This window comes from Lactuca virosa, chromosome 4 (genome assembly GCF_052849685.1).
Source record: "Lactuca virosa cultivar CGN04683 chromosome 4, Lactuca_virosa_CGN04683_v6, whole genome shotgun sequence".
Classification (NCBI taxonomy): domain Eukaryota; kingdom Viridiplantae; phylum Streptophyta; class Magnoliopsida; order Asterales; family Asteraceae; genus Lactuca; species Lactuca virosa.
In genome coordinates, this window is record NC_136429.1 from 99,614,096 (window position 1) to 99,628,095 (window position 14,000).

A 14,000-nucleotide genomic window follows, 5' to 3' on the forward strand; every position below is an offset into this window, starting at 1 on the left:
TCTGTTTGAAACTAATATCTCTATCTCTCTCTCCCTCTCTCTCTCTCTCTCTCTCTCTATATATATATATATATATATATATATATATATATATATATATATATATATATATATATATATATATATATATATATATATATAACCCTTATAAAGCATACATAAGTGTGGGCCTTCACAATTTTAAGACTATTGTCTTAAAAAACAAGGAGAACAATTGTGATCCGTTGAATTTATGTTGGACGATATGGATGTATTAATGTGGTGATCCAAGTGATCAAAAATCAGCCAATCAAATTTAATAGCTTAAGTTTACCTATCTTTTGAAGCTTCAGCTACTCACAAACTAAAACACAAACACACACTATAAATTTAACAACCATTCACTTTCCCTCTTCCTACCCGACTCTATCTTTATATCTCAACCCTCACCAAAACCCTAAAACTTCATAAATTGCTACTGCCTCTGCCATCATGTACATCCTTCGTCTCCACTATAGTTTTCTGCCGACGCCCCCGTTAGCCAACAACGCCCCATCAGCCCTCATCTCCAACAAAACGTGCCATTGTACTGCCGACTCGCCAGCGAAATAATAAAAAAGTTTTCGAAACATTAGGAATCATTACAGAAAATTATACTGCCGACTCGCTATCGTCTTCGTTTGACGCCGCCTCTCCCATGCTGCCCCTTTTTTGGTTCTATTCTTTGAAGTAACAAATAACGTTAAGTCAGATCAGAAAAAAGGTGTAAAGAAGTTGTCGTCCCCTCCTCTCTGTTCTCTACACTTCCTCGCCTGGTCTTTGTCTACCGTTGTTTGTTTAACTTTTTTCCCTCTAATGGATGTTTTTTGATGGATCTATTTGTTGATGGGGTAAATAAGAGTGATGGTAATGCTTTTATGATCAGTGTAAATGTGTATGTGTGTGCTTTATATCTGTAAGTGTGTATATATCTGTTTGTCTGAATCTCTGTGTATGTAGCAATAGCGTGTCCATTTATAAACCTGTTGAGTTTTTGATATTTTGTTATGGTTTTTCTTATAAATCTTCATGTGTTCATGTCATACAAATCTGAAAAATCGAATCTATAAAAATATATTTGTTTCTTGATTTCTATTCAATAATCTTTGTATATTTTGGTACTCATGTATTATTTTTGCAAACAAATATGAAATTTATGATATATAATATATTTAGTGTGTATGTTTATTAATCTACGTGTTTTATATTTGTGATTTGTAGTTTTTAAAAGGAGAAAAACAGACTAAATAAGCTTATATATAAAAGAGAAGTCGAAGTTGATGGTCAATCAAATATGACATATTATTTAGTCTTTTTGTTAGTGGATATATCAAATCTTGAAATCTTATAGATTTTGATTAAGTAAATGTGACAATTATGATTTTCATGATCTATGAATGTATGCGATTTTTTAACATATCCCTAAATACATATAACGAATGAAACTTGAAGTAATAACATTTTGAAAAAATATATTGTGTTAAATCCCCGGGATATATATAGTAATTAATTACCTATAACATATTCTTTTTATATTACATATATAAATAAGTCTTAATATTATATAAATAACAAAAAATGAAATAAAATAACATATTATTTGTTGTTTTACGTAAAAGAAATAAAAAGAAATAAAAGTAGATAAAAGAGTTGATAGCTGGATATATATAGTAATTAATTACCTACAAAATAGGCAGGTTAAGGCTAAGAGGTGAATTTGGAAGTATCTAATGTACTCAATTGCATATCTTTATACAAAAACAGGGAGATACGTTACATACCTAAATTTTTATAAAATAAAAAAGCAGATACATTTCTAAATTTTTATAAAATAAGAAACAGCTAAAACAGATGACTACCAAACCTGGTTTTTAAAATTTAATAGAGAAAGAAAAACAATAATATGGTCTAAAAGATGAAATAATACCTGTTGTATATCAAATAATGTGATAGTAAAAAAAATCCTAAATAATGCATGTATATCAAATAATGGATAGAAAAAAAACACTAAATAATATTAAGGGCAATACAATAAAAGGTATTATTCAGTTTTCAATGATATATTCTAAGAATAATAGAGATAATATCATTAAAAATATGAAAAGAAAAGGTTAGAAAATATATTGAAAGTTGTCGTTAATAATAAAGTAAAAGATTTTGTTAACATATGCAAAATAAAAAGCGATTACAAAATAATCTAGAAATAAAGTAAAATTACGAAAATATTAATAATATAAATATAGGAACAATAATAAAATAATAAATACAAAATATATTAGTAATTAGTACAAGATCTAGAAGTTTTTGATATCTTACATCATAGATGCAATAACTATATTTTTAATTGTTTTGTATATATGTGCCAAATCATAAATGCAATAAACTATATGTTTTATGATTTCCATCTTTTTAAATCATCTAACGAGTTTGTATTTGTATTACATCAGTACTTTTTGTATCTTTATGCCAATTACATTTTACACTATGTACGTTTAATCATCTGACATGTTTATATTACTCTTATCTATGTTTATATTACTCTTATCTTTTATTTAGATATTAGTTTTTGAAAGAGAACATAATTTTTGGCTTTTTAATGTCTTTTTACATGTTTTGGATGGAACAACATAATTTTGGATTTTTGTAGAAATTACTTTGTTTCATGTTCTAAAATTTTGCATTTTATTTGGTAAGTAGTTGAACTCGGATGATATAGAGATTCATTTATTATATAGCATAACAAAATATGTATCGAATTCATTATAAAATATCGTAAATCAGTTTCACCTTTAGTAATTTGGTTGTCATAAATTATTTTAATTATAAAAAACTAAAATTATTAGAATACCAAATTGATAGTTTTATATATTTTCTATATCATTATTAACAATATTAATTAATAACAAAATTAATACTATTTTTTTTATCTGTTATGACAAATTTCTAACAATATTCAAACTTTAATTAGACACTTGCTTACTACGATTAATATAGTTTATATACAAAACTATGATTTAACACAAAACTACAATGAACCTTTTTTTTTAATCCAACATAATTTCTTTTAACCTAACACAAAAACATACTTTTAATTTAACAAAAAACAGTTTGCCAAAATATCGTTGTCGTACTAGAAATTCATACCATTATTCACTTGGAAGAAACTAATGAGAAATAACAAAAAAGATGGATGAAAGAACTCGCCAAAAAAAACGTAACCACCAAAACGAAAAGAACATAATCGGCAAAAAGAACGTAATATATGAAACAAAACAATGTGCCTAAATGAGCGTAATCGTTGATACAATACAACATGCCAAAAAGAAAATAATCGTCGAAAAGAAACAACTCTCCGGAAAAATTATTCTCCGTCGCTGCATCGCGCGGGTACATTACTAGTATATATATATATATATATATATATATATATATATATATTGCCTTAGGTTATTATATTTTAACTAATTATTGTGTGATTGTATGAATGATTGTGGACCAATCATTTTACTTATTTTTGGAAAGTGAATAATACATATTATTAAATTAAAGATAATTAAAAAATACCATCTAATTTCATTCTAAGGGTATTTTAGTCGATTAACTTAAATTTAAAAAAGGAAAATTGCATATGTTAAGGGAAAAATAGATTCTATTAATTTTAAAAATCTGATTGTAAGGATGATAATTCTCCTAATTCGGATATTCTGACAGAATATGTTTATCACTATATTGAAAATAACAAAAATGCTTGAACCATACAAGAATACACATTCTAACATAATATATATTTTGATTTTATGAACTTCTTGAAGAATAATTAAATTTTGGATACAAATTAATTTTTTTTTCATTACATTCTTAGAAAAGAAATTTTTTTATATAATATTCTATGATAATGTTACACTTATTAATAACAAAGAAACACGATATATACATCATTCTACCAGAATATACTATTACATATAGTTTTTTTCCTTATATTGTATAGTATTCTGCTAGAATAATACATTCTTTTTGGAAGATTGATGGTAATTGTTCATCTTCATCTCATACAATGTTATCCATTCTTTTTGGAGGATTGGAATTCAAGATTCTATTCTGACAGAATCGGAATTCAAGATTCCATTCCAGTAGAATGTTGTAAGGTTCACATGTACCCTGTATTGCTTCGATATCTCTCATTTCGTTCCCAGCCAAGAAAACAAGAACATTCTTGTTCTTGATTTCATGTATACCTGCAAATGAGAAATACAACCACGTCAGTAATCAGGAACAAAACATTGTCCAATAGACCAATACTTTCAAATGCTAGTTTATTATGAAAAAAATCATTCATTAGATTGCAAAAAAAGGTTAATTTATTATAAAAAAATCATTCATATGTAGTCTCTAGTGTCACTGTCATTTATTCAGACAATACTTAATGCATCTTGATCATTTTTTTTCAAACAAATACAATCTAGAGCAACCTAAAAGCTGCCAATGCCAAACTAGAATCACTAGTATATTAATACTCATTACTCGATAGACTATAATGTTTACAAATACAAAAGATTTGGAAAAAGATGGTGGTGATTGATATAATGTCCTTTTTGCCCTCATATATGTGTTCGTTTAAAAGTATGACTGGATAGACTAATCATGATAATCTTGTTGACCTGTGATAACATCTCGAACCCTAATCAATTCATTCAGTTGGCTATTAACCCCAATTAGATAATCAGATATAATAGAAAAATCAAAACTGAAAAGTGAAATTACATGCATATTACCGTTTCAATGACAGCAGAATAGCATCAGATCATCAAAATCAATGGTTTTTTTAGCAATGGACAAACCTTAACCGAGAATGAAGATTGAAGAAGGAAGAAGACCGTGAAGAATAGCAGCGTGCAACAATTCAGTGAAGCGATTCAGTGACTTAGTGAGACATCGACTCAACAGAAGAGTAGATTAGTAGAAGAAACGATTGGAGAAGGATTAGCCGCTTAGAATCGAGAAACGATGCTTTCTTTTCCCCCCTTCACACATCACCATCAGAGCAGGAAGAGGGCTTCACGGATTCTTCCCACCTTCACTGCTTCGGCCTCATCGATTCTGGAGACGACCTCCACGCAAATCGATCAACCAAATGCGACCCTTTGCACCCCCTTATTGCGTTCATGTTTCCCTCTCACTGTATTCCATTCGTCTGTCTTCTTCCATCTTTGCCCGTTAGTCAGGTGATGAACACGATGACGGTTGTATATAAGAAAAGAAACTAGGTTAAAAGTGAATGCTAGCATGATTATAGGAACTATTTGTGGAAGCTATTTATCAAATTACTAAAATACCCTTGTTTATTTATTTAATTATTTAAATTTTTATTTAATTTTGATTGACCCACATTTATGCATACAATCACACAATAATTAGTTAGAATACCTGAACCTATCTCTCTCTCTCTCTCTCTCTATATATATATATATATATATATATATATATATATATATATATATATATATATACACTTTTGATTGCAAAATTTCGAATACAATTTTCATTTTGCTTTAACCTGAACACATTTTTTATCGATATTTTTCTCGTGCATTATAAATGGTGTCTATTGTACTTACATTATGTTCATTTTGACTCTTCAAGTTCGAAATAATATTACGTGGAGGGACATCATTATCTATCATGTCTTTCACCATACGACACTCATCTTTAATCAATCGTTTTGCAAATGCATGACCCTCCATATACATTACAGGGTCATGAATATGTCTTATATTAATTTCTGACCAATTCTAAGGGACAATCTATTTTGTTTATCCCCGTGTTTCTGCTAAATGCATTTGTACCTCTATAAACACCATTCCGATCACAAACTAAAATGACTTTTGAAACATAGCCACTTTTTGTTTTTGATCTCTTTGTAATGACCACATATCCAAGAATTCGTGCCACATTGTCAACCCATTCATTCAAATTTTCACGAGTGCTAAACACCTGACAAATAAAATACATAGCTGGTCAGTTTGAAAATAGTCTCAACGTATTAATATGCTAATACTATCTAGAAAAAAACAAACCTGATTAGTTTGAAAAGTCACCATATGATTCAATCGTTGTAGATATATTGATTTACATAAAGATATGAGATATGAAATTTTCGAATGATTTCAATCGATTGATCGATCGATCGTATTATATATACGTAATAATAGAATAAAACAAAACATCAAATCAATTTTTTATTATTAAAGATAAAGTTAAAAAGACATCAAAATAATAATAATAATAATAATAATAATAATAATAATAATAATATGACAGAGCTAGGAAAGTGCTTAAGATTATATTTCTCTATGTTTTTTGGATTTAATAGGCAATAACTCAAACAATGAAAGTATTCTTGTATGCGAAAATACGATGGCTTTATCTACATATTTTCTTATAGTTTATATATAGAAAGTTTAATTTATTGTAGTTGGTAAAATCATGTTGAAAAAAAATCTTATATAATAATAATAATAATAATAATATATTTATTAAAAATAATGAAAATAGAAAAATGACAAAGATAAATAAAAAAACACAAAGGTAGTTCAAATGAAAAAAAATAATATTATGTATTTATTAAAAATATTAAAAAAAACAGTAAAAAGACGAAAAATAGGAGGAGGAAGTGGAATTTGGGGTACCTTTGTGTTTTTTAATAAAGACAACAAAAACAAAAAAATTAATAATAAAGACAAAAAAAAACAAAACATGTGAAATCAATTTGGGTTAAAGATAAAATAGAAAGATAAAAAAAAGGGATGCAAGTAGGAATTTCAAAAATTTAGAGAGTACATACAACAACAACTCTTTTGAAAAATAGTACCCAAAATTAAATAATAAAACAAAAGCCTTTGTAGAATTGATGGAATAGGTGCTACTCTATTATTTTGGTTTTTGGAAGTCCCGGTGTTGGAATCTTCATACACACATTTAGATTTAATCGGGTTATTACCACAAAAACCATCAGGTCGTTATTTGAAATTAGCCCTGACTTTTTTTTTGTTCAACAAAAGCCATTATTTTTTCAAAAATGTTTCATTTTTTGGCAATCACCCGGTTGCCAACCGGTTACTTAAATTAGTAGCTCATGTGCTAATCGATCTACATGGGTTGCTGATCGGGATGTCATGACCGACAGCTGCCCCTTGCAAAAGCAACAAAAGCAACAAAAGGGTAAATGAAGGCCATAGGTTTCAAAATCTAGTGTTTTAGAAGAGTGGAGGGACGCCTCATCCGCTAAGCCAAAGCCTATTTTGTTAAAATGCTTTCTTTTATATTATATAACATGTACCTATACAACTAATTACATAAAAAAAACATATTTCTACATATAAAATACTCCTTTATACATATAAAAAAAATACATTTTCATACATGTAAATACATAAAAAATGTTTTATTCACATAAAAATATGTATTTATGTAAATAAATACAAAATGTATATATTCATAGAAAAATATATATTTAGAGATGAAAATACGTTTTTTATACTTGAATATATCTAAAATACATTTTTATACATATAAATACATTAAAAAATATAACACACACACACACACATATATATATATATATATATATATATATATATATATTACAATTTTTAATGTATTTATATGTATAAAAATGTATTTTTCATATAAAATATGTCTTCTTTCAAATAAATACATAAAACGTGTGTGTCTATATATATATATATATATATATATATATATATATATATATATATATATATATATATATATATATATATATATATATTCATTTAAATATGTTATACAAATGAATACATGAAGTATACTTTTATACATTAAAAGTACGTATTTATGTGTATATTTGTATACATACATATTTTATGTGAATATGTTTATATATATAAAAATGTATTTTGTCTATATATTATAATGAAATACGTATTTAAATTCATAAAATCTTTTTTATATGTTTATATGCATAAAAATATTTTATATATAAAATTATGTTTTTTGTTTATATGTTTACTGTACAAATGAGGATAATTAAAAATAAAGGGGACCGCATTAAGTAATTTGTCTTCGGTCAAGCTAGAGTGTTTGGCTAAGCTTATTTAAGCTCATTAACTTATTACCGGTTTAAGTTCATTTTTAGCTGATTACCGGTTTGTCACCGGTATAAGTTAAAAATAGTTTTTAGAAAAAAAATAGCTTTTAGGTGTCATACCGGAAATAACTAAAGATGTATAAGTCCTCTTAATTTATTAATTTATAAGTTATAATCTATAAGTTGAAAAGTGCTTATGAAAAGTCATAAGTTTAGTCAAACACCCCTAAAACTAAGAACTATGGTCACAAGATGTTACTAAATAACGTCACATCTTCACACTATCACACCACAAATCCTTGAAAATTATCACCAATCTACATCATCAATATATTTTTATTTTTTGGAAATTGATGGTTTAAAAATAAAAATATATATTTTTTAAATGTCAATACTCAAATTTTGACCATTTCCTCTATGAACAAGTATAGAACAAAGCGCTGGACAAGACAACCATTACTACCCGATGTGGTGTTCGTTAACGGAAATCCTCTATGTAGGAGTCTACGTGTAAAAATCTCACCATACCATATAGCTAGCCTAACATGGCTTGGTCTCTGTCCATACCCACACTCACGCCCCTATACCTACCCATCATACCTCCCCCTCCCCCCAACACACACGAACAACTTTACCCCATTATTAATCTACATACAATTATATTCGTCCCGCATACACCATACCTACACCCACACCCACCCTTATGCTGATGCACACCTATGTCAACCCCTTAAACACACACATACATACACGCGTGCGGGCGCGCGCACACACACACACACACACACACACACATATATATATATATATATATATATATATATATATATATATATATATATATATATATATATATATATATATATATATATATATATACTTTTCATATTATGGCAAATTCAAGAAAAAAAACACAAAGTTTGAGCTCGTAAGTGTACAGTAAGTAAAAATTTGAAGTATATGAAATGTTTTTTTATTAAAAATAGTAATAAATAAACAAAAATCAATAATAATGTATTTTGATCATATTATATAATTACTTTTCAAATTTTCATTCGACAAATATACAACTAAATAGAAAATAGATTTCATTCCCCATATTCTTTATTTTGTGTCCTTCGATATATTTTCCATAAAATAAAATTTTGCAATGTTTTTCAACATGCCAATAGAGAATTTTTAACATATCATTTTTAATAAAAAAAAATACATTAGTTAGAATATATTATATTAACTAATAGTACGTACATGTGTTTTTTTTTTTTTTTTGAAAGAAACTTCATGCAAGGGCCGGTAGGCCAATTAAATAGTGTTCAAGAATAAACTAACAAAGGGAAAATTTTATATTTAAAGGCATCTGCTCGGCATTTCATCCACCGCTCATTTCTTTCCGATCAAATCTATAGCAATTAGCAAGAACTTTTTGCTTATCCGGCCATCAAAAACCATGGCAAATGTTTCAGAATTTGTCTCCAGGTAATCTTATTTTTTTTTATAATAAAAACATGATATATATATATATATATATATATATATATATATATATATATATATATATATATTATATATATATATATATATATATAGTTCAATACATCATTATTATAATAATAATAATAATAATAATAATAATAATAATAATAATTATTATTATTATTATTATTATTAATTACTACTACTTTTGTTGTTATACATAATACATACACATTCATATAAATAATAAATAGACATACATAAATAAATATGAGCAATGCGTGCAAAATTTAGTACCCACTAAACAGTTAGTAATTGATATTTCTGCAAAAATTACTTAGATGTTGTATGACATTCAATAATATTTGGAAAGATGATACATACAGTCCCTCCACGGCAAGTTTTTATATTAAAAACTGTTCTTAAGTAAATATAAAATCTTGTTTGCGAAATTTCAATTTAAAACAGTTCCAAAATTTTAAGCTCATATGATTTTGATCGGTTTTATTCAACGAATGTTTAAATAATGCTCGCAAGTCACAGGTGATTATTTCTAGTTTTTTTTTCGAATTCTGATAAGACCACCATCAAAATGTATATTCATCACAAATTACAAACTTATTAGTGAGATTCTTCGCAAAGCAATTAATCTTAATTAAACAATAAACAAATATAGTAAATTCCAAAAACAAAATTAGTAACCCAAAATTTATAAAATTTATAAAAGATGGAACTTCGTTCTTATATAAAGATCTTTACATTTCACAATAAAAATAATGTAGAATAAAGTTGGATCGGTTTTCTAAATCTTTTTTAAGTTTAAAAGTAAAATAAGAATACGAGTAGAATCATTCAACTTTCATGGTAAGCAATTCACTATGAGAACGATTTTATTATCAACACTCATATAAACTTAGATCTAACGGTTGTTTAGATGGTTCTCAAGATATAATGGACGCAAGGATGATAAAAACTATGCTTTTCATGAGATAGAATTTCGATGTAGGATCATCAAAACTATGTTGTACTCATATATCTGGATGCTTCATTTATATTTTTCTTTTCACAATTTAAAGAAATTAAACTAAGATTCTGAGTAATCCATGAACTTCATTCTTGTAACGCTGTTTAATTTTTCTTTAGGTTGTCAATGAAAGTAGCAGTTATCACTGGTGGAGCTCAGGGAATCGGTGAGGCAACGGCAAGGTTATTCATAAAACATGGAGCCAAAGTCGTAATTGCTGATATCCAAGACGACTTAGGGCAAGCAGTTTGTAAAGATATTGGTCTTGACAGCGCTATGTTTGTCCATTGTGACGTGACTGTTGAATCAGATGTTGAAAATGTCATTAACATCACACTTGCCAAATATGGTAGGTTGGACATAATGGTCAACAATGCAGCCATTGTAGATGATGGAAAACTCAGTATTCTCGATAATGATATGTTAGATTTTGAAAGGGTTATGAGAGTAAACGTTACTGGTGTGTTCCTAGGAACCAAGCACGCAGCTCGAGCCATGATCCCAGCTCGCAGAGGTAGCATTATTATGTTGGGAAGTGTGTCTGGGAGCATTGGAGGAATCATTTCTCATGCTTATTCGAGTTCAAAACATGCGCTTGTGGGTCTCACTAAGAATACGGCTGCCGAGCTTGGCCAATATGGGATTCGTGTTAATTGCTTATCACCTCATTTTATCCCTTCACCTATGGCTACAAATTATGTACAAGATCACCCTGATAAATACTCCAAAGTTTATACAAACCTCAAAGGGATCTTGCTGCGTATAGAAGATGTGGCAGAAGCTGCTCTTTTTCTAGCAAGCGATGAGGCCCGGTACATGAGCGGGCATAATCTAGTACTTGATGGAGGTTTTACTGTTATTAATCCAGCTTTTGGTCTATTTGCTCGAGCTTCCCCTATCGAGTAACTTTGATATGTGTAGACTTGTTCTATTTTGATTTGGTTTAAAGACGTCATGTTTGTACTTGTAAGGCTTCTACTATTGTACTGTACCGCATGTAAGAAACTAAACTAAAACAATTTAGTTGTGTGCTGGGGAGAAACGAAGAACAAAACAGAAAAATAAATTCTTGACTTGCACACAACGTTTTATGAGAACCACAGCACTTAAATTTAGAGTTCAAACTATTACATCTATATATACTAATTGGATTAGAAACCTACTCAAACTCTAATACCTACATACTAGATAAAACAAAACCAAAATATAGTAATTTTCCTATATTGCCCTTGACTATAAAATTTGCTTTTCAAACCGATTAACTCAACAATCACCCCCTTAATCGGTTTGGTCATACCACTCGCTCAAAACAATGCCGGTTCCTCTTCGATTAGACCCGCTTCTTCCTTTTCCCATTTAGGACACTCGTTTTTATAGTGACCAAGCTCACCACATTTGTAACATCTAACGTGACTTTTATCCCGGACACGTTCATTACCATCTCGACTTCTCCCGGACCCCCGACCTCTTCCCCGGCCACGTCCAAAGTCATCCCGATTTGAACGTTCATTGCCACAATGCTTACAAACATGTGACTTTTCATCACTAGCCAACAACAACCCACCTTGAGTGTCCTCCACTTTCTCGGTTCCTCTTATACGCTCCTCGTATGCCATCAATCTACCAACCACTTCATCAAATAACATTGAATCCAACTCAAAACATTGCTCTATTGAAGCCACGATTTGAAGAAACGACTTAGGCATCGAATCTAGTAACCTTTTTACCAAATCACCTTCTTCAAGCTCATATCCAAGACTCCTTGCTTTTGACGCTAAACCGGATAATTTTGTCACAAAATCATCAACCGTTTCATCCTCCTTCATGCGTAAACTTTCAAGCTCCCTTTTTAAGGTTGCAAGTCGAGCTGTTCTCACCCGATCCACTCCCAAATACCGTGTTTTTAGCCCATCCCACACTTGTTTTGGGTCGGTGTAACTCGCCATTTGCAACACCATGTCTTCGGGTATCGCTTGAAACAAAAAGGCAAGAGCTTGTTTTGACTTCTTTTGATCTGGTGCTTTATCTAACGTTTTCGGTTCGACCGTCTCCCATATGCCATGTGCATCCATAATCGACTTGACTTTAACCGCCCACACCGGATAATTCGTTGGAGTCAAAACCGGAACTTGATATGTCAACGAACCTCCTTCTTTAACCAACGACATCCTTTTCTCCTTAACCCCGACTTCTTTAATCAAGCTTGTTCCGAGAGCACTCTTCCACCGGACAACAAGACAAGGTCACGACCACCTTTACCGTCTTCCGTCACCCCCAAAACGAACCGAATCAAAGCCACCCGCTTTGACGTCTTCCCGTTCGTTTACTCCGCGCCTCCGGTTAATCTCTCACAAGCCCGATTAAAAGAAATCGGGGTTGTTTCTAATCAACCTCGAATCACACCCCCTTCAACGAAACCGCGCTCTGATACCAAGTGTAAGAAACTAAACTAAAACAATTTAGTTGTGTGCTGGGGAGAAACGAAGAACAAAACAGAAAAATAAATTCTTGACTTGCACACAACGTTTTATGAGAACCACAGCACTTAAATTTAGAGTTCAAACTATTACATCTATATATACTAATTGGATTAGAAACCTACTCAAACTCTAATACCTACATACTAGATAAAACAAAACCAAAATATAGTAATTTTCCTATATTGCCCTTGACTATAAAATTTGCTTTTCAAACCGATTAACCCAACACCGCATTCCTCCTATATAAAATACAATAATTACCTATCGAAATGCTCTAAATATACGGAACATATTTGTATAGTAAGTTCTCTATGGAAATTAACTAGGGAAAATGTCATTGTAGCCCTACAAAGTCTTACATTTGGTTTAAATGGTCATTTATGTTACTTTTTGGCAGTTTAAAGGAATAAACCGTCATTTTAGGTGTTAAAGAAGCCATTATTGGAAGTGGAGAAGGAATAGCCGGTTGCCAGGCTTACATGGCATGCGTTCTGGCATTTTAGTAAAAACAAATACCCACGTGGCACTAACACGATCCATGTGGCTTGTTTTCTTTTTTATGATGCATTTTTTTAAAACTTAGTTTTTGAGATTCAATAGATAATCAAAACAGGAAAAAGAATTACGAATGAATGAATCTGGGGTTTTGATCTTTAAAATACAATAGAAATCAAAATTTGAGTGTTTATTCTTCTTTCTTGTAACTCGTATATAAACCACGACACTCTGATCCCACTTGTTCTTGTTGTAGAAGACCAGTATTCTAAAAACCCTAAGTCGCATTCCCCAAATGACCAGAATCAAACAAATCAATACTTATGCTTTTACTTGTCATCTTGAAACACTTAAGCATATCCCAAATCGTCTATGGATTTAGGCT

At 29.7% G+C, this 14,000-nt stretch overlaps 1 protein-coding gene across 1 annotated transcript; it reads left to right on the forward strand.

The window, feature by feature from the left end:
• The first annotated feature begins 9,515 nt into the window (after window positions 1-9,515).
• On the forward strand, window positions 9,516-11,737 carry LOC145106641 (secoisolariciresinol dehydrogenase-like). Its single transcript, XM_079043595.1, has 2 exons — window positions 9,516-9,619; window positions 10,760-11,737. The coding sequence occupies exons 1-2, from the start codon at window positions 9,591-9,593 to the stop codon at window positions 11,544-11,546; spliced, it is 816 nt and encodes a 271-aa protein (XP_078899721.1). The 5' UTR covers window positions 9,516-9,590; the 3' UTR covers window positions 11,547-11,737.
• Window positions 11,738-14,000: the final 2,263 nt, after the last annotated feature.